Here is a 25,342-nt window from a genome sequence, read left to right as displayed (position 1 = left end):
GGGCATACCTGCAATCCCTGCTACTTATGTTCAGGAGCTCTGAGCAGCAGAAAGAGAATTATTTGAGTATCTGTAATAAGCTTTGTGTCAATATAGTGAATCTCTAGCATTAGAAGACGACCAGGCTGCCTCAGGAGATGAAAAACAGCCCAGATAAGAAAAACAAGAGTTCAGCAAAACATTAGGTAAACAGGAGCAAGATAGGGATACCCAATAATTTGAGTAGAAGACACAGCAGATCTCTTCCCAGAGATTGATCAGGCAGCTTCTAGAGAGGACAGCTCGCTACACCCTCCCTTATCAAAAACTCTTCTGTTTGCATTCAAATGTCTTCACAATCTGGTGCCTTGTATATGTAGTCTTGTTTTAGCCAATATGGCTCACACATTATACTAGAACTTGCCTCTTTGTCTTTGCAGTGTCATCATGGAATTCCTTACTTTCTTGAAGACAGTTTGGCCACAACTTCCTACATGAAGTTTTTTCCTGGTCCTCCCATTTGTTAAGACTCCTCCCTCCCAAAATTAAGTTTCTTTTCTTTTTATCTACTGTGCTACACTGTCTCTTTAGAAAATCACAGATATGCTGGAAGATTATGCATTTTTATTAATGATTGTTGATTAATTAACACATACACACACACTCCTATATTCCTCTGCCATGACACCTAGCATGGGGTTTATTGTTCATAGATATGGTAGGACATTGAGCTATTGATTTCAATAATTATTCCTAGGTTATAACCATGTGCTACAAGTCAATCACTTGAATGACTGAACCATCAAACCTCTGCCCACCCTGATCATATCAGATCATCTTCCTGATGGATAGTCAATGACTGCCCTAGCTCCCAAAGGTTAATTGTGTTTTCTCTCTTATTCCGTAAAATCAAAAAATATAAATAAATAAAAGAAAACCAGAAATGCTCTGATGAGAAAAATTTAAATGGATCAACAGAATGTGTATATGAAATTTGATAGTCTGATGTGACAGGATGCCTACCTTTGATATATCTAACTTGTCACTATTTATTTCAGTGATTTCAAAATGAACTAGAAATAAGTAAAACTACTAAAACAAGTACTGTGTTTTTCATCTTTCATAAGTAGTGTTAGAACTATTCTATTTTTATAAAAAAGAGTCCTGTGTCACTGAAAAGCCATCACAAGCAATCTGCGTTTCCCCTCAAACTGGCCTGAAGCTATTTTATTTCCAAAGAACTCATCCACAATAAAGAAAAAAAAAAGTTTTTTTTGTCAGGAACATACTTTATGGAATATAATAGCTATAAAGAACAATACCACTGATTAAATCTAGCTGTAAAATGACTTCTTACAGCTGCTTGAAATGATCTCACACTCAAAATTTATTCTCACTTTAAACATGATCTGACAAACATAGTACCTATGTCCTCCTCCCAACGGCACCCCGAAATGATTCAGAGCTATGCATGGATAACTTCTAGATCTCCAATTTATAGCATCTGATAACCAACAGAGTAAAAATATATGATTAAACTATCCCAATCAATAATTCAAGATAAATATGTCCTCACAGTCTGGTTCTGGAGAGCACTTTAACACCCAGATTCCAAACATAAATCCTTTTCCAATGTGCTAATCATTTTACCTCCCATCACTTTTGTGAATATTTGATTCAGAGACCCAATAATGATGATATGCTTACAAAGCTTAGCAATTGGAGTGCCTAAGTATTTTTTAATATATACGTAACTAAATCCAAAATCTAATATTTCTTGAATATTAGAGTTACAAAATCAAGGCTTCTGAAATGCATGGTGTTCTCTAATATAAGACTGATTACTTATTATAGTTCCCTTCATCTTTCACTATGAAAGACATACTAATAAAAGGATATTCTTTTACGTGCGAATAGGGACAACAGGAACTATAACTCAAATAATTCCCAAATGTAAAAAAAGCAAAAGTATTCTAAAAAATAATGAATTTCCATGTACGTTATGGTATCATGCTCTAATTATTGCAATGTCTGCTTAATTATTTGGAATTCCATTCTGATTTAAATTTTTTCATGATCTATAAATCCTAATGGTTTTTAGAAGGTATTCCCTTTGTTGCCAATTTAAGACTTAGCTAAAATAGCGTGTCATTTAATGCATCTAAATAAAAGCCACAGAATTTTACTTGGTTTCCAGAAAAAAAAGCATGTTTGTTTTTAACTAAAAGAATTATAATAACTCTTTCCTTCTATGCCAATCCCAAACTGCATGCTATACTGTGCTTAAAAAGGATTATTGTATAGGAACCTGATTAAGGATTTGGGGAAAGACAAAAAAAAAAAAAAAAAAAAAAACCTATTTATTCTAAACACCAATGATATTTCAATAGTTGGAGTGAAGAATGGACCTGGAAACTCTGAAAATCCTCAAAGGAGAAAATCTCCTTCAACTCTGCCTCAGTGAAGGACCCCTCCCCAAGCACAAAAAGTTCATCCTTGTTATCTGGGTGGGGGGTTAGCTCAGTCCTGAAACTCATAGAATTCTATTCAAATTCCAGCTCAAGCTGAAAGCTAGCTAGGAGCCAACTTGGGACTCCACCAACAAGCCCCCTTCAGCTTGTAGCCAAAGCTCCTATTATAAAACAGCCAAACTAAAATCAACTCTTTGCAGAGGTTCCAAACATGCCAACTCTATGCTTGGCATGCCAAGAGCCTCTGTCCACTCGAATACTCTTTCAAGTGCTATCCTCTCTTTACCCTCACCTATTTCCCTAACCAGACTATATGCCTCTCTGTCAAAATTTCTAACCTTACTTCCAATCCCCATGATAAACCCTATTATCAATCTAGGTTTTTGAGTCTGGAAATTTTTTTTACAGAGAACGTAAGGGAGTCCCCAAACTCCCTACCCTTGCACCGAATCCCAAGGGAGTGCAGGGAAACCAAACCTCTCCATTTGGTTCCCTGAACCCCAAGCATGACCTTATCATTTAACTCCCTGACCACTAGAAAGCCTAATCTCATTTTGGTTCCCTAAATCTAAAGCTTATCAGAAGGAGACATGATTTCATTGTTATATTTATGTTCATCTGTGATTACAAGCTTTCTCTACACCTCTGGAGATCATCTTCAAGAATCACTAGAGGTAAAAACATGAACTCGTTACTGACTTTTTGGTGAAGAAACTATTCATAAGATAAGCAATATACCATCTATCCATGAAATAAATTGGTACTTAAAGCCTTCCTACTGAGCTTGAGAACATAAACTTGACACATAAACTATGAAGAGGCATTTTTATGACGAGTGAGTTTGGGGGAAACATGACAAAAGTCAAATGCAAATAATACCTGCTGAGTCTTCTTCCAAAAAGCAATGATCACAAAAGGCTTAATACAGCCTCATTCCTATAAAAGTAAATTTGTCTACCAATACTGATAGATGTATAAATGGTCATCCTATTTTTGCACATGCAAGAATGAGATACTTCAGTCTTATTATTTGTTAAATTTGACTATTGTGCTACCACTACAAGTCGAGTGAAGATAGCCAAAAGAAAGTTTATTTATTTATTTTTTTAGTTTCAGGTGAAGAGAGAGAACTTCTGGGAACCAATATGGTTTAGTAAGAAATAAATTGCCATAACATTCCCATATTCAACAGAATCCCCAAACAAAACCTAGAACAGTAGAACCAAAAAAAAAAAGGATGGAACAATCTTTGAGCCCAGGAAAGGTCTATCTCACTTTGGCGAGCCAACAGCAAGTGCTACTTCAGCAAACCAGGAAATGCAGTTTCTGGTATTTCATCAAATATGTTTTTTGCTATTTTGTGCTAAAACTAAGCTGATTATAGGGACCACTGCTTTTCCATCTTTGCTCATCTGGGATTCTTGTCCATCTTCCTCATCAACTGTCATTTACTGCCAAAGAAAGAATAAAAGGAGACAATTTGCAGACTGGAGAACTAGTAACTATTGTTCCTACTTGTTTTTGTTTTTTATTTTTGTTTCAGCTTGCGTTTATTGACAAATTTTGTACTTTACAGTTAAATAACATCACAATAGGAGTGTAGTTTTTGTTCCAGATTATAAGCAGATAAGAAATATGGGAGGAATCCCATTATGGGCCAGAACTCTGAAACAAGGATTCTTAGAAGGTGTTAAATCAGTGGAATTGATGAGACAATGTTTATCTAGTTTAGCATGTTGATGAATAGTTCTCTAGTTTAGTACATGTCCTTAGTACTTACTATAGTTCTACAAAATTCACACCTATGATAAGAGAGCATCTAAGCTCAAACAAACTCAGCCAGAGACAGAGAAGACAAGCAGATAGAAGGCTGGAGGCTGGAGCACAAGCACAGGATTCACAGCCACATTCATTCATCCCATCTCACACCACCTTGGTGGCAGGCTCTCCTTAGTTTCTCCACTGAGACCAAAGAGAATCTGAAAGGCTCTCCAGAAAACTGCTCAGCCCCAGGAATATAATAAAGGATTTGAACTTTAAACCCTGGCTACTTTTCTGGTGATTATTGAACTGAAACAAAGGCTGTTCCTAGAGACCGCAAGGAAACAGAACAAGAGAACATTACAGAATCTGGACATTCAATGTGAGAGGGCTTTGGCTGTATCACTACTCTTGATGAGTCCAGTCTTGATCTTTGTCCTTTGGTGTCCAAGGTTATGATATCTGGTAATAGACAGGATCAGAAGCATAACTTTTTGTAGCTGCTCACACATTTTTGACAGTCTCTGGATAGTACTCTTGAGTTCCATTGAGAAGTTTAGATGAACCATATTTATTCCAAATTCAATTATCTTTTTAAACTTATCCATAGCTCAGGAGGCTGGACCAGTGGTGCAGATGATATGGGTTTTTCAGGCGATGGTAGGCTCTAAGTCAATGTCCAAATGGCACATATGTTCCAGAAAGGTGTCAGCCATGGCATCCAAAAAGCTGCCGGTTCTGAATAGCTGCACAACCTAATTCACTGGATGTTTTGCCTAACTTATGTTGCTGAAATCTTTTGGATTTTTTGGTACTGCGTTCATTTTGAGTCTCAAACTGGAAAGCACACCCTATAGTAGAGTAGAAGGAGCCTTGGCTTGAAGGAGCTCCCAGTGAACTGTTTCCTTCCAAAGAGGTGTGAATGACAATGTCTCATCCTCTGAAGTGACTCTCTTTTGCATCTGCTTTTTGAATGTCTTTTTTGTTGTTGTTGCTTTGTGGTACAAGGAGAAGAAAAACAGACAGTGGCAGATACTACATCTTGAGGGGTAAAAAAAAAAACAAAGGCTGTGCCCTTAGTAAGATTTAAACTCCTTGAAAGCAAGAACTTTTGCATTTTTTTGCCTTTAGCCACTAATACAATCCCTTGTACATGAAAGTTATTAAATGTTTTCTGAATCAAATTAGTACTAGACTTCAGTGACTTATATGTAGACTTCTCCTTGTGACAAAGAAAAACCATATATATTATTATAACCCAAAAGAAAAAAAGTTTAAAGGATGGTACCAGATAGTGCTCCAAGGCTAAAATCAGAAACTAGAGCTAGTTTCAGAAATGACTCAAAAATTTGTAAATTCTCTAAGATGCCAAAAGGGAAATGGGGGCAAAAGGTAACAGAGACAGCTTGTATCAGGAAAATAGTAGTTCGTCAACACACGCTAATTTTGGTTGTTGTCAAGTTATTTCAGTCACATCTAACTCTCTGTGACCTGAGCGAAGTTTTCTTCAGATATATTGGAATGGTTTGCTCTTTCCTTCTCCAACTCATTTTCCAAATGAGAAAACTGAGGCAAAGTAAGTTAAGCCCCTTGCCAAGGGTTTCAAAGCTTTTACATTTTTGAGGCCAGATTTCATCAGGAAAATGTTTTCCTCACTGCAGATTCAATGTTCTATTCAGTGCACATCTAACTCTTTTCACCATATCATTTACCTTACTTTGAAATCTCCATTCACCCAATCATCTGAAAATTTAGTAATTTAATCTCAGTCCTTTGGATTTGGGTGTTATTGACTAGTAATATAAAATCAACCTTTGGCTTATGCTCACCTGAATTTCTCAATTACAATCCCACTCCTCTTCAACTAAGGTAGATAAATAGCTTCAGTTAAAATGCTGGCTTTTCCCCTTAATAGACTGTGAAGAATACAAGTGAGGAGATGTAGATTATGTCAGATCATAAGAACACAGACTAAAAGCTGAAAGAGCCTTAAGAAGTAATAGAATCTGACCTCGAGGTAATACTACAAAGGGAGGATTACTGAGGTCCACAGAGGTGAAGTGAATTACTCAGCTATACATAGGCTTTAAGTGCCAGAGGAAAGACTAACCAAGTTCCTCCTTTGGCAACTCTGTGTTGCCTACCTCTTGTCTACTGTTTTCAGTCTTAAGATTCTATTCAAATATGGTATCTCCCATGCATATGTTAAAATCATACTAAATTCTATTACAAAGGAAGCTGCTGAAATAAGTATCTTCAGTTATCTGCTGAGTGATAATATCAAGTGGGAGGAGAGCATATGTTCAATGTCATAGAGAATGTACTCTTCAGAGTTTCTTGAGAAAAGGGATTTCCTTACACTGTCAATGTTCATGATATATTAAATTGCTTCAAAAGCATTTAATGAAGTTCATGATCATATGAAGATAATCAAACCACCAAAAGTGGGAAAAGGGAGAATGGAGATGACATATAACCTATATGATAACATACATTTGGATTGACAACCAAAATTTGATTCCATCAGTAAGATCTTTGACATGTAACACATGGAAGGGAGTTCACAACTGGAAATCAGGAACACTACAGCTAAAATACCCTGTTTTCCTTACAATAATCCCAAGTTTCTAGTTACCATAAGAATTCCCCATCGAAAGTTCATTAAGAAGCTGAACTTCAAAAATCATCTATCCCTATTCACACTTAATTAAGAAGAGAGGCTGCTTCCTGCTGGCTTTACATATGCAAACACACAATAAGATATTCCAAGATGGTGGTAGAGAAGTTGATGAAAGGAAACAATGTTTCATCAGGATGGGAAAATTTCTCTCTGTGAATAATTGAACTTCTAAACATTTATTTCATCTTATCACCTTCTTCAGAGACAGTTTCCTGAACATCCTTGATATTAGCAAATACTTCTGATATTTTCTCATGAGCATGTACATCAACATTACTTCCTTCCACTGTCCATCTACCATGTGGTCTATGAAAATATAAGGCTGACCTTCCAATTAATCCAATTTCAAAGTATGTTAAAATATATCTGAATGCCTAGTAGGAAGCTATTTTTTTTTTTTTATGAAATTAGCTGCTAAAGTCTCTGCCATGTCAAAATAAAACTTCAGTATAAGAAAGTCATAATTCAGTTACATTTATTATTACATAGCATCCACCATAAGATAATGATAATTGTTAAAGATTCAAAAAGGTAAATGCGTAATTTGAGGTTTAAAACAGGTTATGGGTTAGTTGTGGCAGCTAGAACATTCATGCTGGAGTCAGGAAAACCAAATCCAGCCTCCTGGGCAAGTCGACTTTATCTCCATTTGATTAATTCCACTAGGGGAAGAATTAGCAAATCACTTCAATCACTTCAGTACCTTTGTCAAGAAAACCCAAAACGCTCCACAGGGTCGTGAAGAGTTGGACACAACTGAATGACTGAAAAAATTATGTGAGCTGCCTTAAAAGTATACTACTGGTATATCTTGAATTATTTTTTATTTTTTTTATTTTTTTTTTTATCTTGAACAAGAATCCAAGAGAACTGTTAAGCAAAATTTGGTGTACACAGAACTTGAGAATTCCAAGAATATAAAGATGATTCCATCATATGCCATTGCACATGAGCAGGAGGAGTTCACCAGCATAAATCTTCCTTACCGCAGATGCTTGAGGGTTAGTCATTTCACACTAGGAAGCATAGAAAAGAAGTCCTTTGCTGCCACAATATGGAAATACAGTGACTATTGCTTGATTCCAAAAGAATGATTGGTGGAGCTATTTTACTTTCACTCTTCTTACTGCTTCTTCTCTCCTATCATCTTGTATTGTTTCACTAGTCTAATCCCTTGGCTATGTGACATTCTATATGATCCTACTTCAACATTACATAAACTCTCTTTCTGTGCTTATTAGTTTTAGCCAATCACTTTTTTGTATATTTTTTCTAAAACAATCCCCAAAACCACAGTCATAAAACAGTAAGACTCAAAGGAACCTTAGGTATTGTCTCTTGAATTTCCCAAATCTCAGTCATCTTTCCACCCCCACCACCAAAAATGGCGTATTATTGGACTAGCGACAGTTGGAACTAAAATCAAATTGGGACATAGGAAAGGAAACTATTGTGGCCACACCAGGACAATGACATATTATCATTCTCCTGGATGCGCAGTAAATTTCTGTGATACAAACTCATGTACTATAAAATAACCCTTATTTACTACATATACTTATACATATGTGTATATACACACACACACATGTTTACATACACAAATATACAAATATATATATATATGAATATTTTTATTTGCTTTACATTGTTACTTCATATCTGAAAGGAGAGAAGTGATTTGGACTAAAAAATATTTAAGGTCCCTTTAAAATTCTAAAATTTAAAATGATATTATAGTGGAAAGATGATGAGATTTTTGAGTCAGAGTATATATTATAAAATCCTATCTTTGCCATGTACTTACATACATAATTTAGGGCCATTAATGTCTATGAGTGGGTCTCAGTTTTCTGATTTTTAAAACACAGAAGTAGGACTAAAAGACTTGTAAGGTTTAGTAGAGTTCTAGATTTGTAGATACACAATACTGAGAAGACATTATTTTCCAATATACTATGAAAAGGTGACTTCACTCTTTCTAATCGCTGCCTTCAACCATGACACATCTTGTTTTGTAATTATAACACTTCCACCATAAAAGGAATCCTTTGGATATAGCAGTTTCAACATGATAATTATTCTTAGTGAACACTATTCTTGCCTTATTCTTAAAAGAGAGATACCAAAAGAAAAAACAACAGAAAAAGAAAAAAAAAAGAGGGCATTTAGAAGGTGAAAAAAACCCACTGATCTAATTTGTCATATAACGACAAAAAGATGTGATAAAGCATGACAGATGAAATGGATATATTTGAAATTTACAATAAAAATGATAATACATGATAAGCAAAGGCATATGATCATTTTGTTTTTCCAATGAACAATCTAGAGTTTGGAGATGTCTTTGAAAGACACTAGTATAACCTAGAAGCAAGGGATGAGGGTTCATGATGATTCAACCTCAATCCTAGCCTTTTATCCATCCATGTACCCAAGTGTATGCACATTCATGCACTCACATATTTAAGAAGCACATTATAAGGAAAGTAAACAGTAACATGTAGTAAGCACTTAATAAACTTTGATAGGATGCCTGACAAAGTTTGATAAGAACAGAAATGGCAGGTTTTCACTTTAAGCTATACCCTGAGAAAAGAGAGGTGATGGGCCAGTCCTCAAAATTTTACTTTTAGAAGATATGGGAGGAAAGAAAAAAGAAAAAAGGAAGAATTGCAACACCTGCTACAACTTGGGTATTAATGTAAAGGGTGCTGGTTTTCTATTTTATTTTAAATCTTTAGAGTTTCTCCCTGAAAACAATGTTATTTTTTTCCCCACACACATTTGAATTTGTGAAAGAATTACTTAGACAAAATAAAAGAAAAAATTTAAAAAAATATTAAAAAAAAATCCAAAAACTTTTTTTAAAGTCACAGTAAAATAAAAATGAGCTTTAAAATTGTAACTTTTAGGTCCAGTCCCATAAGACAGAGCTAATCTTTTAAAGAATAAGGCTAAAAGCATTGTACAGTAAGAAACTTTCAGATATAACTAATAAACATCCCACCAACTGTTTTAAGTTCCAAAAGCATGTTTCTAAAGCCTAAGTAATTCTTTCACAAATTCAAATGTGTGAGGGGAAAAAATAACATTGTTTTCAGGGAGAAACTCTAAAGATTTAAAATAAAATAGAAAAATTAGAAGAACAACTTCTTTAAGAAGAAATAATATAAAAATATGAAAGCTAGCTTCCTCTTCTTCTGACATGGAGGGTATGTCACTGATTCTTCATGTATTTCTTGGTTTTCTGTGTTCTTATTGTGTTAATTTACATTTTTCTAGGTCTCTGTCTGACTCTCTTGTACTTGGTTGATTTGTTTCTCCTCTTTTGTCCTGGTTTGAACTCTAATTTGACTATGCTAAGAACTGAAATACATGGAGAAAATATCCAGTTGATGTAGAAATGACTCAGCAGAATATATTATTTTGCTTTGTCTTATTTTAAAGAGTTTATTTTTCCCTCTTACTAAAAATGTTAGAGACCAAAGGTAGGCTGGTGGGGACAATTAAACAGTGGTACACTAACTAGTCTGCCAAAGGGAATTTCAGACTGTGGGTTATATTGCTTTTAATACAATGCATTTGGGATCTCCTTTTCTAATTGATTTGATATTTCAGTAAGTAATCCAACGTACTTTGCAGGTGTTTGAAAAAGCTTTTTGGGTCTGCCAGATCTGCCAATACTACTTAACAACTTAGAGTTCAGTCTATCTACAAAACTGACAAGAATTTCTATAGGCAGAATTTCCATAAGATAAGGATGTGTTGGAGTTATCCTGACAAAAGAGTATTAATATCTAGTTGACAGCCAGGAATACTACTACATGTTATAATGATATTAACTGAACCAGTACACTATCTGCATATGAAAAGCCAGATTAGAAAAGTGATACCTTTGGGAATGATTATTTATAACACAACAATATAAGAAACCAAAAAATAAGTCATATAATTCCTGAAATAACAAATTTTCTAATGAATTTTAAAAAAAAAACTGATTTAACAAAATATGACTGACATAAGACCATTTTGTACAAATTCATCTAGAGATGGCAGTAGGTTAAGGGGTTATACCTTTTTTGTGTGTTATAGAATTTTATATCCAAGGACCCCTTCTCATATAAATCCCATATCTTCATAAAATTATATGAAGAAACTTATAAAAATCCAAACTATGTTTAAACTCAAATATAAAATCTGATAAATTATATTTATAAATTAAACATATTAACATTTTAGATGTTCACTTAAACAGGTGACTTTGATGACTCTATAAATGTTAATAGCATAGTATAAGCTTTCCTCAGAACTTTTAGTGAATATGAAGAATGCAAATACTAAAAAGCAAGAGTCAATTAGGTTCTAGTTATAGGTTCTGCTACTTAGGATATTTATGTCCTTGAAAAATGAAACAAACAAATCATGGCTAGTCTAACTCTCTCAGAGTATTTTTCTCCTCACTGTAAAGCAAAAACATATCTAGTTCCTTGAGAAAGAGGACTGAATTCAATGATGGGATCCTACTATCTGAAAGTTGAAAGGGACTTTACTGGAGCTGACCTAGACTAATGATCTTAAAATTTTTCTGATGACTCATCCTTAAGAACAGATTTTTTTGAGCATCTACCCATAATACATAAATATTAATGTATGTACTGCTATATTATGTGTATATATGTAAATAAGGCAGAAAGCTTAAGTTTTTAAAATGTTAGGTAAAAAATCTTTTTGCTGATTAGTAGCACAAAAACTCCTTACTCTTCCTAAAATATCAGTACCACTAGTATATGTTTTTTTACATTTTTTATTCTCCCAGAGAATGGGCGTGGGATAATGCAAGGGCTTCTGGGAAGAACCACTTCAGCCAACGAGCTTGCTCCTTTTATCAAGTCAACCTGAGTTCTCACCTTGTCACTGTCCAGACAACCTGAGTTCTCACTTAGTAATCCTAACATCTCCCCCTTACTTTTGATTTAGAACATAGGACAGTCATGACCTTGAAACATAAATCCATCAATATGGGAAGTATTACAGATAATTACATAAATGACCTTGAAACATAAATCCATCAATATGGGAAGTATTACAGATAATTACATAAATTACATAAGCACATAGTAACATAACACATGCTAGAAGTATATAACATAATCATAAATTGAAAATTTATAAATGTCCATAAGTCCATTGTCCATTAGTCTCATCTTGTGTGAGGAAGTCCAATGATTCCTGCTGGTTTTAAAGTTCTTTAACAGTCTTTTTATTAGCCATGCTCTTTTGGTGTAAGATGTTTCTTAGATCTTCTCCTTTATTTTGAGATCTTTCTCTTTTTCTGTCTCTCTCTGATGGACAACATAGCACTCATAGATGGTTTCCAAGATGATTGAGAAGAATACTCATATTCCAAAGAAATTCTCACATTTGAGAAAGCAGTGGACAAGAAATCTTTAACAGCAGAATACAATTAGATAGAATTGTTCTTGCTTCTACAAAGAAAAGGCTTCATCTCTAATGTTACCAATCATCAATTCTCCCTTACAATCTGATTTCAAGAAGCAGTGATTGGCTGTATACATGGACAGTCTTTATGAACTCAAGATTCGTCTTTCGGGCAGCTCAGCCCTGGCATATAGTCAGTGATTTTAACGCACTATGACTGTGCTCTAAATTTGGATAGAAGGCCTGTATGAGGAATTTTCTTATAATAAACCTAAGGATGACACATTTGATAACCCTAAGAAATGAATCAGTTTGTTCACTTCAGGGGTTTATGCCCTTATTTAGAGTGAGACTTTGAAAGGAGCATTATCTTACAGTATTTAAGATGAAGGAAATTGTTTTAACAAATCTCTTAATTTTTCATAATTAGAGTTAAAAAACACAATAAGCTACAAAACACAATTTACTCAAAAATATCTTATGATGGGGGTTACACTTGTGACTTTGTACAAAAAAAAAAAAAAAAAAAAAAAAAAGAAAGAAAGAAATGGATTCAATCCAATTTAGAGCCTCGATCCATTACTTGGACTTTATTCTACATGTGAAAATTCATATATTAATAGCATCTTGAATCATGAAGTAAGTCAGAGCAGTTGCATAATACACTGACAATATAAAGGACACGTAGAACAAAATCAAACCCAGTATTAAAACCACTTTAAAATAAAAGGAGAAAAAGATGCATGCATAGAGGCTTTCTTTAAAAATCCCCACAAATTAACATAAAAAAAAATTTTAGCTCCTAAAAATTACATACCCAATCAGAACATGACTATGTATATGATTGCTGGAATAGGTAATGTTTTTCAACTACCTAAGATTTGTGTGCACCTGCATCTTAAAATAAAATATGATAAACCGTTGGAAATCTACTTTCAACCATGGCAATCTATTTTCTGAACCTTTGGTCCAACTTTTTTTCCCTTGTGCATAACTGCATCTTTCATCTATGCTAAAACTCTGATTTTGAGAAGAAATTTAGGCCTGAAAAACGAGTAAATACTAGTGGTGATATCCAAAGGTAAATGGTTTAATTCATTTATAAATGGCTGAGGAAGTATCTAGAAAACATTATGAGCAAACTTCAGGTGCCATGTGTGCAGGTGTAACAATGGAAGCTCTCAATTCTAATGTCTTGACACCAGTACTTTCCATTTTGATTTATTCACTTACTTTTTAGCTAATGATGATGCCAAGGGAAAAAACTTCAAATTACTGCTATGCCCTAAGATCCTCATCAGTGTCTAGAACAGCCCTTGGCACACAGTTGTCACTTAATGATTTTTAAATCAAATTACATATGTTAATAAAAATTTTCATTATGATTTCTAATTAAATTGAATTACATAATGTTACTACATTTCACCTACCTACCACTGGTAGGACAGCTTGCTTGCCAGACTGAAGTCTGTGGCCAAAGAAAGATGTTCTCCCTGTGTGAAGCGAGCTGGCCCAAACGGGATAGAATTCACAACTTGGGTTTTGTTGTCACTATCATCCAATCAAATGAGCCAACTGGCCCCCCAACAAGCCTTCCAGTAAATGTGTAAACATTTTCCACAATGATATGCACCTGTGTTTAAATGTCCTAACTAATTTAGAAGGCCCAGCATTAGGTCTCAGAGAAAATGCAGGCAGAAGAATCCCTAAGGGAAAAGATGAAACAGAAAAATCAAGAGACATTCATTAAAACCTACACTTTATTAGGCAATTCAATAAAGTAGTAGGTACTTTATTGACCTACTATTCACAATACTAGATATTGAGAATATAGAGGAAACAAATAAAACAACAACAAAGCAAAGAGTCCCTGCGCTTAAGAAGCTTACTTTTTACTGATGATAACTGCAAAAGTTAACATAACTAAACAATTTGTTCCAGCGGCCATGGCAAAGGCTCCATGTGGAGCTTGATCAGACATCAAAGACACAAGGTCACCCAATGCTCCTGGGCCAGTGTCCTGCTACTGGACTTCAATAACTCTAGAAAACAGAATGAAGCTAATGGCTTTGTGCAATTTTGCCTCTCTTCAATCCCATTCCTGCACTAGTTAAGACATCATTCTCACAGCGTCACTGGTCATTTTTGAAAATGAAAGATGAACAATACTTGGGGCAGTACCGAAAGGTTTTCTCTAGTAGCATGAGAAAGTGACCTCCAAGGAAACTAGGGTTTTTAAGAATCTGAAAGAGGAGAGGAAGGAAAGCCTTCTAACTATAGGGAAGAAGAGCCTGGTCCCAGAGACAGGAGATGGAACTGTCACGGTTGAAGGAAAATAAGGGAAAATATACAGAAATAGTCTGAAGATATCTGCAGTGTTCAATATCCATCTTTTCCCTCTGAAAAGTGGATGGAAGATGTCCTCTCTTGTTTCATGGTTGAAAGTAATTTTCATCCTTTAGTTTTCACTGTTTGGTGGTTTTTTTCATTTATATTGTTGTAGCCACTTAGTATACCGTTTTGCTGATTTTCCTTACTTCACACTGAATCAGTTTAAATGTTGTTTCCATTATTTTCTGTATTCATCATGTTCATCATTTCTTATAGTGCAGTAATTTTCCATTACATTCACAACAACAATTTGTTTAAGTTTCCATATGTATTAATTATCTCCTGGAGAATTTTATTCTTGAGGAGTTTCTATCTCTTTGTTTCTTACTTCTCCTGCCAGCCTTTCTGTAACACTTTTGAAACTGTTTTAGAAAAATTTAGGTTACATTTCAGTTTGACTTTTCTTTTTTCTAAGTCTAATAGGGAATAGTCACATCCATACTACTAAGGCTCCAATCATTTCTTATTCCACTAACTATTGGTTAGAAATCAGGACGAATTTAAAAACAATATTGCTGCTATTGTATAAAATGTTGTCTTAAATTCGCTCATTTCACTTGTCATAATCCCATGCAAATCTTTCCATCTCTTTCTAAAATCACTGAGCTCATCATTTCTTATGGCACAGTAGTATTCCATCACAATCATCTACCACAACATGTTCAGCTACTTCCAAATCCTGTGATACTTCCTACATCTATTGAAAAATAAAATTATCATTAAAGTAAAGCAAAAATGTATTACTATTTTACTTTTTGATAAATATAGAAAGAGGCAGAAAATTTCCAGACATTAATGATTTCAGCGCTCCATCATCTCAAATTTCAAAATCTCAAAAGTCTTGTCTTCTACCCTCAAGCTCCCTATATAACTCTTCTCTTTTTTGGTTGGTTTGCAATATACTTCATGAAAACATGCTTTTCCTTTCTCCCTTCTATTGTAAATTTACATATTTTCCACCATGATTTCAACCCTGGTTCCTGGATATCCTACAACTCTCCATTTATATTTTGTTTTTTAAATTTCATATTAAAAAACATCCTTCTTGCTTCTGCCCTATTCTTTGTCTTTACTCTCCAAAACGTATATTAGGGTTACTGTACTTTTGCTCAGGGTCTTTTGTCTAATAGAAGTCAATCTGTGGACTCATTAGTAGACAAGTAGCATATCTGCTGCTAATAAATATTTTCTTGCTCATAGATCTGCCTCAGTTTACTCCTTTGTTAAATTTTAATCATGACACTATGTTTTAGCCAACTATTCACTTCACTCAAAAGCCTGCTCAAAAACTGTACATTCCAATTTATCACTTAATATATCTTCAATCTGTTCATTGCATTTGAATTATTTTTTAAAGATTGACAATCCACATAATTATTGGGAAGTAACACCCAATCTACATGCAGTCAAGTGCTTAATTTCTGCTAAATCTTTGAAAATGTAGGTTAGCATAACTATTAAATCTGAATGCAAAGTGGTCATTTGAAAGCATCCTCATATTCACACTCATATATATAGTCATACTATTTTGCCAACAAACATGGAGATTCACTCTTCATTGAACTGCTTTATCTTCTGGAAGGTGGTAAAGTTTCTCCAATAGCAAATATGGTGGAAATTGAATTGCATTTAATCAGCTTACACAAAAATATAAATGAATGTGTTCATGTCAAGGGTTAGACCACAAATATGTTAGTAATGAGTTGTATTTAAAATCAAAGTCTATCCATTCCACTGCCTGTAATTCTTTCAACTAAAAATAGCATACCAAGCAAAGATTGAGGAAACCAGAGAGAGTATATAACAAATCATTAATGGATGAACTATTTATCCTCTAAAAGATATATGAGTGCATAACTCAAAAGTAATTAAGTCAAAGTAAATTATACTGGACTTTCATCAGCAGTGGTATAAAAATGTCACATCTTTAAACAGTAAAGTATGTATTTCATTTACATGTATTCATTTTTAATTCATTTTAACTGCATTAATAACATCTCAAACTTCCATCTGGACTTCTAATTTAGGGAATCATAGAAACCTGGAATTGGAACAGACCTTAGAGGTCATCCGGTCCAACCTCCAACCCAGCACAGAAAGTCATGTACAATTAGGGAATAATATTTAAAAGCATCAGTGCCTGATAACACTTATGTTTTGTGAAGTTAAGACAAGAAAAGAAAACCTAACTGGCCTCTTTTTATTATTGATAGCTGAAAAATGGAAGAGAGTAAAGAAGTAAGAAAGATCAGTTTTCCACAATACTCAAAATCACTCTATTGATGATGTTTTTGAGAGAACTGGTTTCCTCACAGTAGACAAAGGAGAGTACTGAGAGGTCGTAAGAAAAGGCCAGAATACTAATATAGATATATATGAAATTATGAATAATCTTAAAGTCAACATACCTCTCCTGCTCTCCTTCAGTAACATGATACAAGTGGTTAGCACCTCCATCAGCACAGGCTTTCAGAAGAGCTTAAAATAAAGAAAACATTTCAACATCAGAACATTAAAAATAATCTTCACATATACACACATTCTCCAACTACCTTGGTTCCAATTGCATCCAACCAAGTGATATTAAAAAAAAAAAAAATAAAATAAAATAAAAAAAAAAAAAATCATAGCTTACAATTTTCTCTAGCTGATGTCCTGGATTTTCGTTGTATTTTCTCTCTTCATTAAGAGCAGAGTTCCTTAAACTTTTTTTACTTGCAATCCCTTTTCACTTGAGAAATTTTTATGTGACCCAAGTTATATGAAAGAGGTATGATTTATTGAAAATCATAATTTCACAACTTCCATATTAAGTTCTAATATAGGGGTGTGAACCACAGTTTAACTGATGATATAATATTAACAACAGGCTTCCCACCCAAATATGATGGCAAACCATATTTTTTGGGGGGAGACAGGATGAAACAATGTCATTCTCTGGAGGAAACCTAAAAGTAATTCTTGGAAAGGGAACAAATTTGCAAACTGCATAAGTCATCTCAAAAAATGCCAACTTCAAAAGGGAATTTGTAAATGTAGTTGATAAAATTTTGGTATGTCCCTAATCTCAAAGTGTTTAAGGGATGCCACTTAAATTGCATACCACCTAGAATTTCTCTGATAAAGGCATTGATATGAGTTGTTCATGCCTGGAATGTAATCCCTCATTCCATCTGTCTCTAAAAATTCCTGATACCTTTAAAGATTAGTTAATAGCCACCTCCTACATAAGATCTATCTTGATCTCTTCTCCAGGGGTTACCATCCTTATCCACCTATCCTCCAATAACCATCTCTCCATTCAATTAGTTTAAGTAACCTGCAGATAGCTGGGTATAGTGAAAAGTAGTGAGGAAAAGTAAAGGAGATGAGGGGAGGCAGAGGTAAGCCCTGGAAAGTAGTTGTGTTCATTCCAGTCATTAAATCGATTCACCAAAGTAAATTAACCAAGCAGCATTCTAAACTTTGAAATGCTATTTATTAGAATGCCCAATAGGGCATCAGCATTTCTGGAAAATGATAATCCCCTGATGAAAGTGATTTAGGAAAAAAAAAAAAAACACATTCCTGAACCTATATAACTGAAGACTAGACTCTGAACTATAGTGGCTCCTCTCTCCTTTCCCTGTCCCCCAAATCTAAGTATATCATTAGCCTGTGACTAAAATACTCAAAGAGCTGACCTCTCTTTAGCTATCTAATTACACGATTTATAATCTAGCGAAGTTAAGAAACAATTAGGACACAATACAAAATAGAATATAATTAATTATATGTTACATTGTGTGCTACAAACTACAAGTGCTACAAGATACCAGAAAGCATGGAAAGCAATTGTACTAGCTGAAGAAGGTGGAATCGCAGCTACACCTATTAGACTTGAATTTGGAAAGATGAAAGAAAAAATGAGGGCATGTGAACCAAGAAAGTTAAAAAAAAATTTTTTTTAAATGTCTTTCATAAGTGAGTATGTTATATAAAAGAGTATGTTGTCTAGAACAAAGATTGCATAGTGAGAAGGAAATAAAGTTAATCACATAACTAAGCAGAGGAATTAATGGTTTCAAACAGGGTTTAAGGAAACTTTGCTAATGAATATGGAAATGCAGGGCTTCAGAAACCAAAACTGGCAGTGAGAATTTTTTTGAATTCTCACCTCTTCTTTTAAGTAACCTGATATGTATTACTGGGCGAAAAAGCAGAAGATAGGCCTAGCTGTGCAATCATTAGGTGTGTAGATAGAGATTAGATCTAAAAGTGCACTGGCACAGGGATCTTTCAGGTGGGTAAATTCCTTCTCCCAAAGCAGGTTGGAACTTTTGCTTCAATTTACATGCTCGCTAAGTTACCAAGAATTTCTTTAGTTGTGTCCAACTCTTTGGGACCCTATTTGAGGTTTTCTTGATTAAGATTTGGAGGAGTTTGCTACTCCTTCTTGAGCTCACTTTATAGAGGAGCATACTGAGACAAACAGGGTTAAGTGACTTACCTAGTCTCACAAAGGTATGAATTTGAACCCAGGAAGAGTTCTTCCTGACTCCCAGACCAGGCACTCTATGTACTGCATCACTTAGCTGCTGAAACATTAAGTGATTTTTTTGACACCACAACCCGTATGTGTCAGAGATGGTGTGTTAATCAGGTCTTTCTGGCTCTGAGGACAGTTCTCTATAGCTACTACAGCAAGAAAATTCTCCTGTGCAATTATCAACATGGCCTAATGTCTATGCTGTAATCCACAACATAGACAAGGATTCAGGGCAACTGCATTTGAATCTGGGCTCAGCCACCTGCTAGCAATATGACCTCAGTTTCCTCATCTATAAAATGAGAACTTTTAGAGAGGGGTAGGTTTAAAAGTCTAAAAGAATTTTGGACTTTCTCTACTTCTTGGACATAAAACATGACTGCCATCGACAGGAAAAAACTGTAGGCTTTTACTTCATTGAGATTAAGAAGATAAAAAAAAAAAAAAGTTCCTGCAACTCCCTTCTACTTTCCAAACTTTCCCAGATCATCCATTATTCCCTCCTTTTTCTTTTATATAACCAATGGAAAAGATATCACTATTGTTTAACAGATAAAACCAATTTATAGTTCTCACCTCTCCTCACTCCTTCTGAACTTGGCTCTAGTAGTCAGTCATTTTCTGTCTCACATCGCTAACCAACTCCTATTGGTTTCTCCACATCTACCTATAAAAACACCCATACTATCCTATTTCTTAAAAAGAAATGAGCCTATACAGCTGCTCTTTTCCTTATCTGATCCTTACAAACTTCTTGAAAAAGATATTCTCATTCTTCATTGTAGCAAAAAACTAGAAACAAAGTGGTTACACTTGGAAAATAGTGAGAAATTTGGCTATTTCCCAAACAATTTATGATACACAAATGAAAGAGATTACTGAGCCATAAAAAAATGATAAATGATATTTAGAGAAAGCTGGGAAATTTTTTTTTGAAATGATTGAGTATAAAGCAAACAAAACAAGGACAATTTATATAAAGACCAAAGTAAAGTAAATGAAAGCAAATGAGAGACCAATAATAACTTCAGAAGATTCATGGTTCTGTGGGGAAAAAATAGGAACCATAATTATTTTGCTATTTCTTGACTGATGGATAATGTATAAATTCCCCAATTCCTGACAATATAATATTAGAAAGTCTCCAACACCTTTGTAAGGACATAAAGTGGGAAGTCTCACCAACTACTGTGACAACAACTTTGCTATTCTTGGAAAGAAAGACCCTGCAGTTCTGTCTAAAAGGTCTTCTTTTCACAATTCTATAGTCTTTTCTTTTTCTCTTCTTCCTTTCAATAAATGATGTTTTCTTATTCTGATAATAAATTATGTAACTCACATTTCAAAAACTTGCCCTTTTTTTTTTTGACTGATCCCCCTTGTTGTCTACTCCTCTTTCCCAATAAATGCTTTATTTTTCTAGGCTAAATTGCACCAGAAAGCTGCTGATGTGCTGTGTGCTTTAAGCCTGTCTGAAAGGTTATATAAACCTGTTATATAAAAGGTTATATAAACTCTGTATGCCAGTATTATGAATTGTCTAGCAATAACAGTAGATTCCTTAGCTCACTAATCAAACTTTTTATTTTCAGATTGGCATCCTATCCTTGACCTACAGTCATCCAATGACCGTTATACTGTCCAAAGAGGACCTAATAAGGTAATATTTGTAAAGCACTGAGCACAGAGGCAGGGACATAATAAGTAGTTACTAAATAAAAGGTTGTTTCCTTCCACATACACATCCTCTCCCCAACTCAGGACTATGCTCTACAATCAATGGTGTCAAACAAACAGAAATCAGAGTCACTAATCCATACCTAAGAATCCCTATAGGCAGCATATTGACCTAATTTAAAAAGTTAATGTTATCTGTGTTTTTTTATACTTTTATTTATTTTATGAATGTTTCCCATTACATTTAAATTACATTAAATCTTGGAGTTTGGGCCACAGGTGACATCATTGTGTTTGACATCTCTGTAGGCCCACAAACACCTGGGAAATCCTTTGTCAGCTTTAAAGCCTCAAAAGAAAGGGCTTGAGTGGATTTCCTATAAGATCTCCTCCAGCTCTAAAGTTATGATATGATATAGCAGATGAAATAGCCTCTTTATTTTCCTGATAGAAGAAATGCCCAGGGCCAATAAAGACTACTAGTCTTTTCATGAATGACTTCACGAATTCTCAAACAGGATCACAGCTTAATGAGAATCAATGCCCTAGGAATCAGGAGACCATGTCTCAGCCACCAACCAGTTTAGTGGCCATAAGCAAGTCACTTCATCTGACAATGCCTCAGTTTCTGCATTTTGCAGAATCTCAGGAGCAATCTCATGCTCCTAAGTAGCTGTACCATCGAATGATTCTAATTCAGAGGATCATAGATTTATACTGGAACAGACATTAGAGTCCCTTCAATTCCAAATCTTTCATTTTACATATGAGGATACTGAGGCATAAAATAGTTTAGTAAATTGGCAAGGGTTGCAGAGTAAATTTCTGAGATAGGATTTAGTCCCAGAAATTTCTGGCTAAATGTCCAGCTCTATCCACTACCCTAATCTGGTAACACTTTTAAATAATATACTGAAGGGAGTGGTTTTTTTTGTTTGTTTGTTTGTTTTAAGAGCCACACAGAATTGCAATCAATAAATGAGCAACTAGTCTATGTCCCAGAGAATCCTGATTAGTCTCTCAGGGAGTATCAAGTAAGCCTGAGCTACTCAAAATACAAAAAAGCTCATTTATAAAAGGTCTCCTGTCAAATCAACTTAACTCCCTGGGTTTAAGTTAACTTCCCTTGGGTATCAAACACTCTAATTGTGGTTTCATGGCTAGCATTTTGCTGGCCTCAGAACCCTGTCACATCTGAATAATATATTAAAGGCAAATTCCCTGATGATAAACTCTACCACACTGTCTTTACTAGTTTTGCCTGCCCTATGAATTAAGTAACCTACATCTTCCTAAGCCACATTCAGGACATATCCAAGTCCAGGACAAAGCAGCAGTTGGTGATAGAGGTTGAAGCAAAAGCCAAAACTTTTCTAATTTACCAAAGTGTGTGTGTGTGTACATGTGTGCACATGCTCAACACACTCACACATAAGAACACACATAGTATATCTGTGTTTCTCTGGTTTTGTTACTGTGAATGAATTAAGGTTAGGTGACAATTGAGATGCTGTGGTATGTTTCTGCTACTACTTAGAAGGAATGTTTTCTCTGTGCAATGAAAATTAAATGTAAAACTTCCAGTTGTATCTACAAAAAGCTTAAGATAATTGGTAAGAGGAAAAGACCTTAACATCTGAAAAAAAAAAAAAAAGATGTAACTGGCTACCCTATAATGAAATGAAAACTTCTATACTTTTACAGAAAGTTCCCCTACCCCTTCCTCTAGACAGCAAGTAATCCAATAAATGTTAAATGTGTGCAATTTTTCTATACCTATTTTCACAAATATCATGACAACCATTCTGGAGGACAAAATGGAATGAAATGAGTAGGACCAGGAGAACATTATACATGGCAGCAGCAAGACTATATGATGATCAATTCTGAAAGACATGGCTCTTCAACAATGAGATGATTCAGGCCAGTTCCGATGGCTCTCTTCATCATAAGACCAATGGAATTAGCCTGAACCCAGGTCTATGTCAGAAGTGTGCTACTTATATAGATGAGAAGAAAGGCAACACTACTTTAAAAAAAAAAAAAAAAAAAAGTCTCCAAAAACCACGTGGTATGTAAAGTATAAATACCCTGCCTGTCAGAGCTGAGCCAAATTCCAAGAAACCAATGGTGACAGTACACTATCATAGGACAAGACACTTGCCTTGTTATACCTGGGGCTTTTCTGATAGCATCTAAGAATCTTTCCTTGTCTACATTGTTGGGAATCAGTTTATCTCCTTTTGAACCAAAGCCTGCATGTGCTTTTATATTTCTAGAAGGGCACAGACATCCCCACTAATCTGTGTTCATCTTTGCCAAGAAGGAATTGAAGACTGGCTTGGACGGATAAAAAGACCAAAGATATTGATTTGATCTGGTTGCAAAATGTATTAACCAAGTTCCCATATGCTTCCCAAAGCATTGCTAGGGAAGAACATCAATCCTATAAACCTACTTGCTAAAAAAGATGAAGAACAAGGCTAGCATCATCCTCAACTTACAGGAGTTTTCAAGTTCACACTACTGCTAAGTGGCAGAGAGAGGCGTTACTCCCGGATCATCTGTTTATTACTAGGCAAATGTTCTTTCCCAGAGGCTATGCCAACAAAAAGCAATTATCTAAGATAATCAATTTAGAAAAAGTTTAGAAAAATTGGTTGAAAGAGGTAGTTTTCTCAGTGGGAGCCTATACTGATGAAATCGGAGGTATATCCAAAAATTAATCTCTAAGTCTGGATAACACAAATCACTGTCATTTCCTCTAAGGTGCTATTTTTATCATAATGTAGTTTAAAGTATGTCAAGCAAATAGTCTTTAAAATGTTATGTGGGATACAGCAAGAGGCGTAGTTTTTTAAGGACTATTAAATTTTGAAAAATGACTACTGTGCATGCAGCATAAAAATGTTGGTGGCATACCTAATTTTAAAAATGAGTAAAAATACTTTTCTGGTCATGGAACTGAGCACAACAGGAGGGACAATTGCAGAGGGTACTTTCATGCTGAATTCGTAGATATTTTGGATATACTTTCATGCATCAGCCTCAAGGGCCCATTCACTCTGTCATCATTTCAACTGCCCCAGACTTTAATGAACAGCAGTTACTGTGACTGTTATCCTTCTTTTTTTGTTATCATTTACTTAAACAGTAAAAATCTTGCAGTCTTTTCAAAACGATATAACTTCCATGGTCAAGCAGTTATTTTATAAATATCATATTGATAAATAGCTTTAAGACAAACAGCAAAAATAGATTTTAAAAAATAGATATTTTCATACCTTTTAGTGTCATGTAGCAATATGTTGAAAATAGCTTTAGTGTTTATCATGACTTGAAAATTTGGTAAAATCTTAATGGTGCTTCCAGTTAATGATCAACTTCTATCTTTTGCTGGAATCAGTTCACTTTTTGTGGGGTGACATTTTCTAGGGCTAGATGTTTTTTTTTTAGGTATATAAACCAAATTGCTTCTATTATTGTTACAGATATTGAACTGCAGAGAATAAAAACATCCATGAACATTTCCTAGGGTCTCTCAAGGGTATTTTCTTTTTAATGTCATTTGCTTTTCATCTAAGAATCATAGCCGATTGGTGTTTTTCCCTTTTATTATAATGACTGAGGTAAAAAACTTATGTGCTCAAGAAACATAAAAAACAGGAATATGTAGAGCTCATGAAACTCATACAAGTAAATTAAGCAAGCTGGCTTCTGAGTTAAAAGTAACAGCTGACATATTGCTGCCAACTGATTTCATCAGATGCTATAGTAAGATCTAAAATATGATGATCCTAACTATTATTGACTTAAGGTGAATTCTCAGAGTCTCAAATGACTGAATCTATATTAAATCTGGCCACTTCTCTGTGGAATATCATTCTAATGGTATATGTGAGAAAGTACAGGAAATAGTCAGAGTTTGCTTGCTAACCTTTATTGCAGTATAAAATCCGGACTGGTATTTCAAGGGGAGTGGAAACTAATTATGAATATAATTATCTTTGGAACTGAATTTTATCTTTAGCTACACAATTAACTCACTTCTCAAAAAAATAACTCATTCTCAAAAAGTGTTCTTGAGTATAATCAATTCATCAATAAGCGGTTTTTTTTTAAATTATAGCTTTTTATATACAAAATATATGCATGGGTAATTTTTCAACATTGACCCTTGCAAAAACTTATGTTTCAACTTTTCCCCTCTTTCCCTCCACTCCCTCCCCTACATGGCAGGTAGTGCCATATATGTTAAATATGTTAAAGTATATATATATATATACACACAAACATATATACACACACACACACACACACACACACACACACATTTATACAGTTATCTTGTTGCACAAGAAAGATAGGATTTTGAAAGAAGACAAAAATAACCTGAGAAGAAAAAAAAACAAA

At 34.5% G+C, this 25,342-nt stretch overlaps 1 protein-coding gene across 1 annotated transcript in view; it reads right to left on the bottom strand.

The window, feature by feature from the left end:
• Positions 1–25,342, bottom strand: part of TPK1 (thiamin pyrophosphokinase 1) — a 431,745-nt gene that overhangs the window by 251,792 nt on the left and 154,611 nt on the right. The window contains exon 4 of the mRNA XM_074267641.1: positions 17,133–17,202. Coding sequence (XP_074123742.1) covers positions 17,133–17,202 — 70 coding nt within the window. The remainder of the gene's footprint in view (positions 1–17,132; positions 17,203–25,342) is intronic.

Source organism: Sminthopsis crassicaudata, chromosome 5, assembly GCF_048593235.1.
Source record: "Sminthopsis crassicaudata isolate SCR6 chromosome 5, ASM4859323v1, whole genome shotgun sequence".
NCBI classification, from domain to species: Eukaryota; Metazoa; Chordata; class Mammalia; order Dasyuromorphia; family Dasyuridae; genus Sminthopsis; species Sminthopsis crassicaudata.
This window is presented reverse-complemented; position numbering and strand designations above follow the sequence as displayed.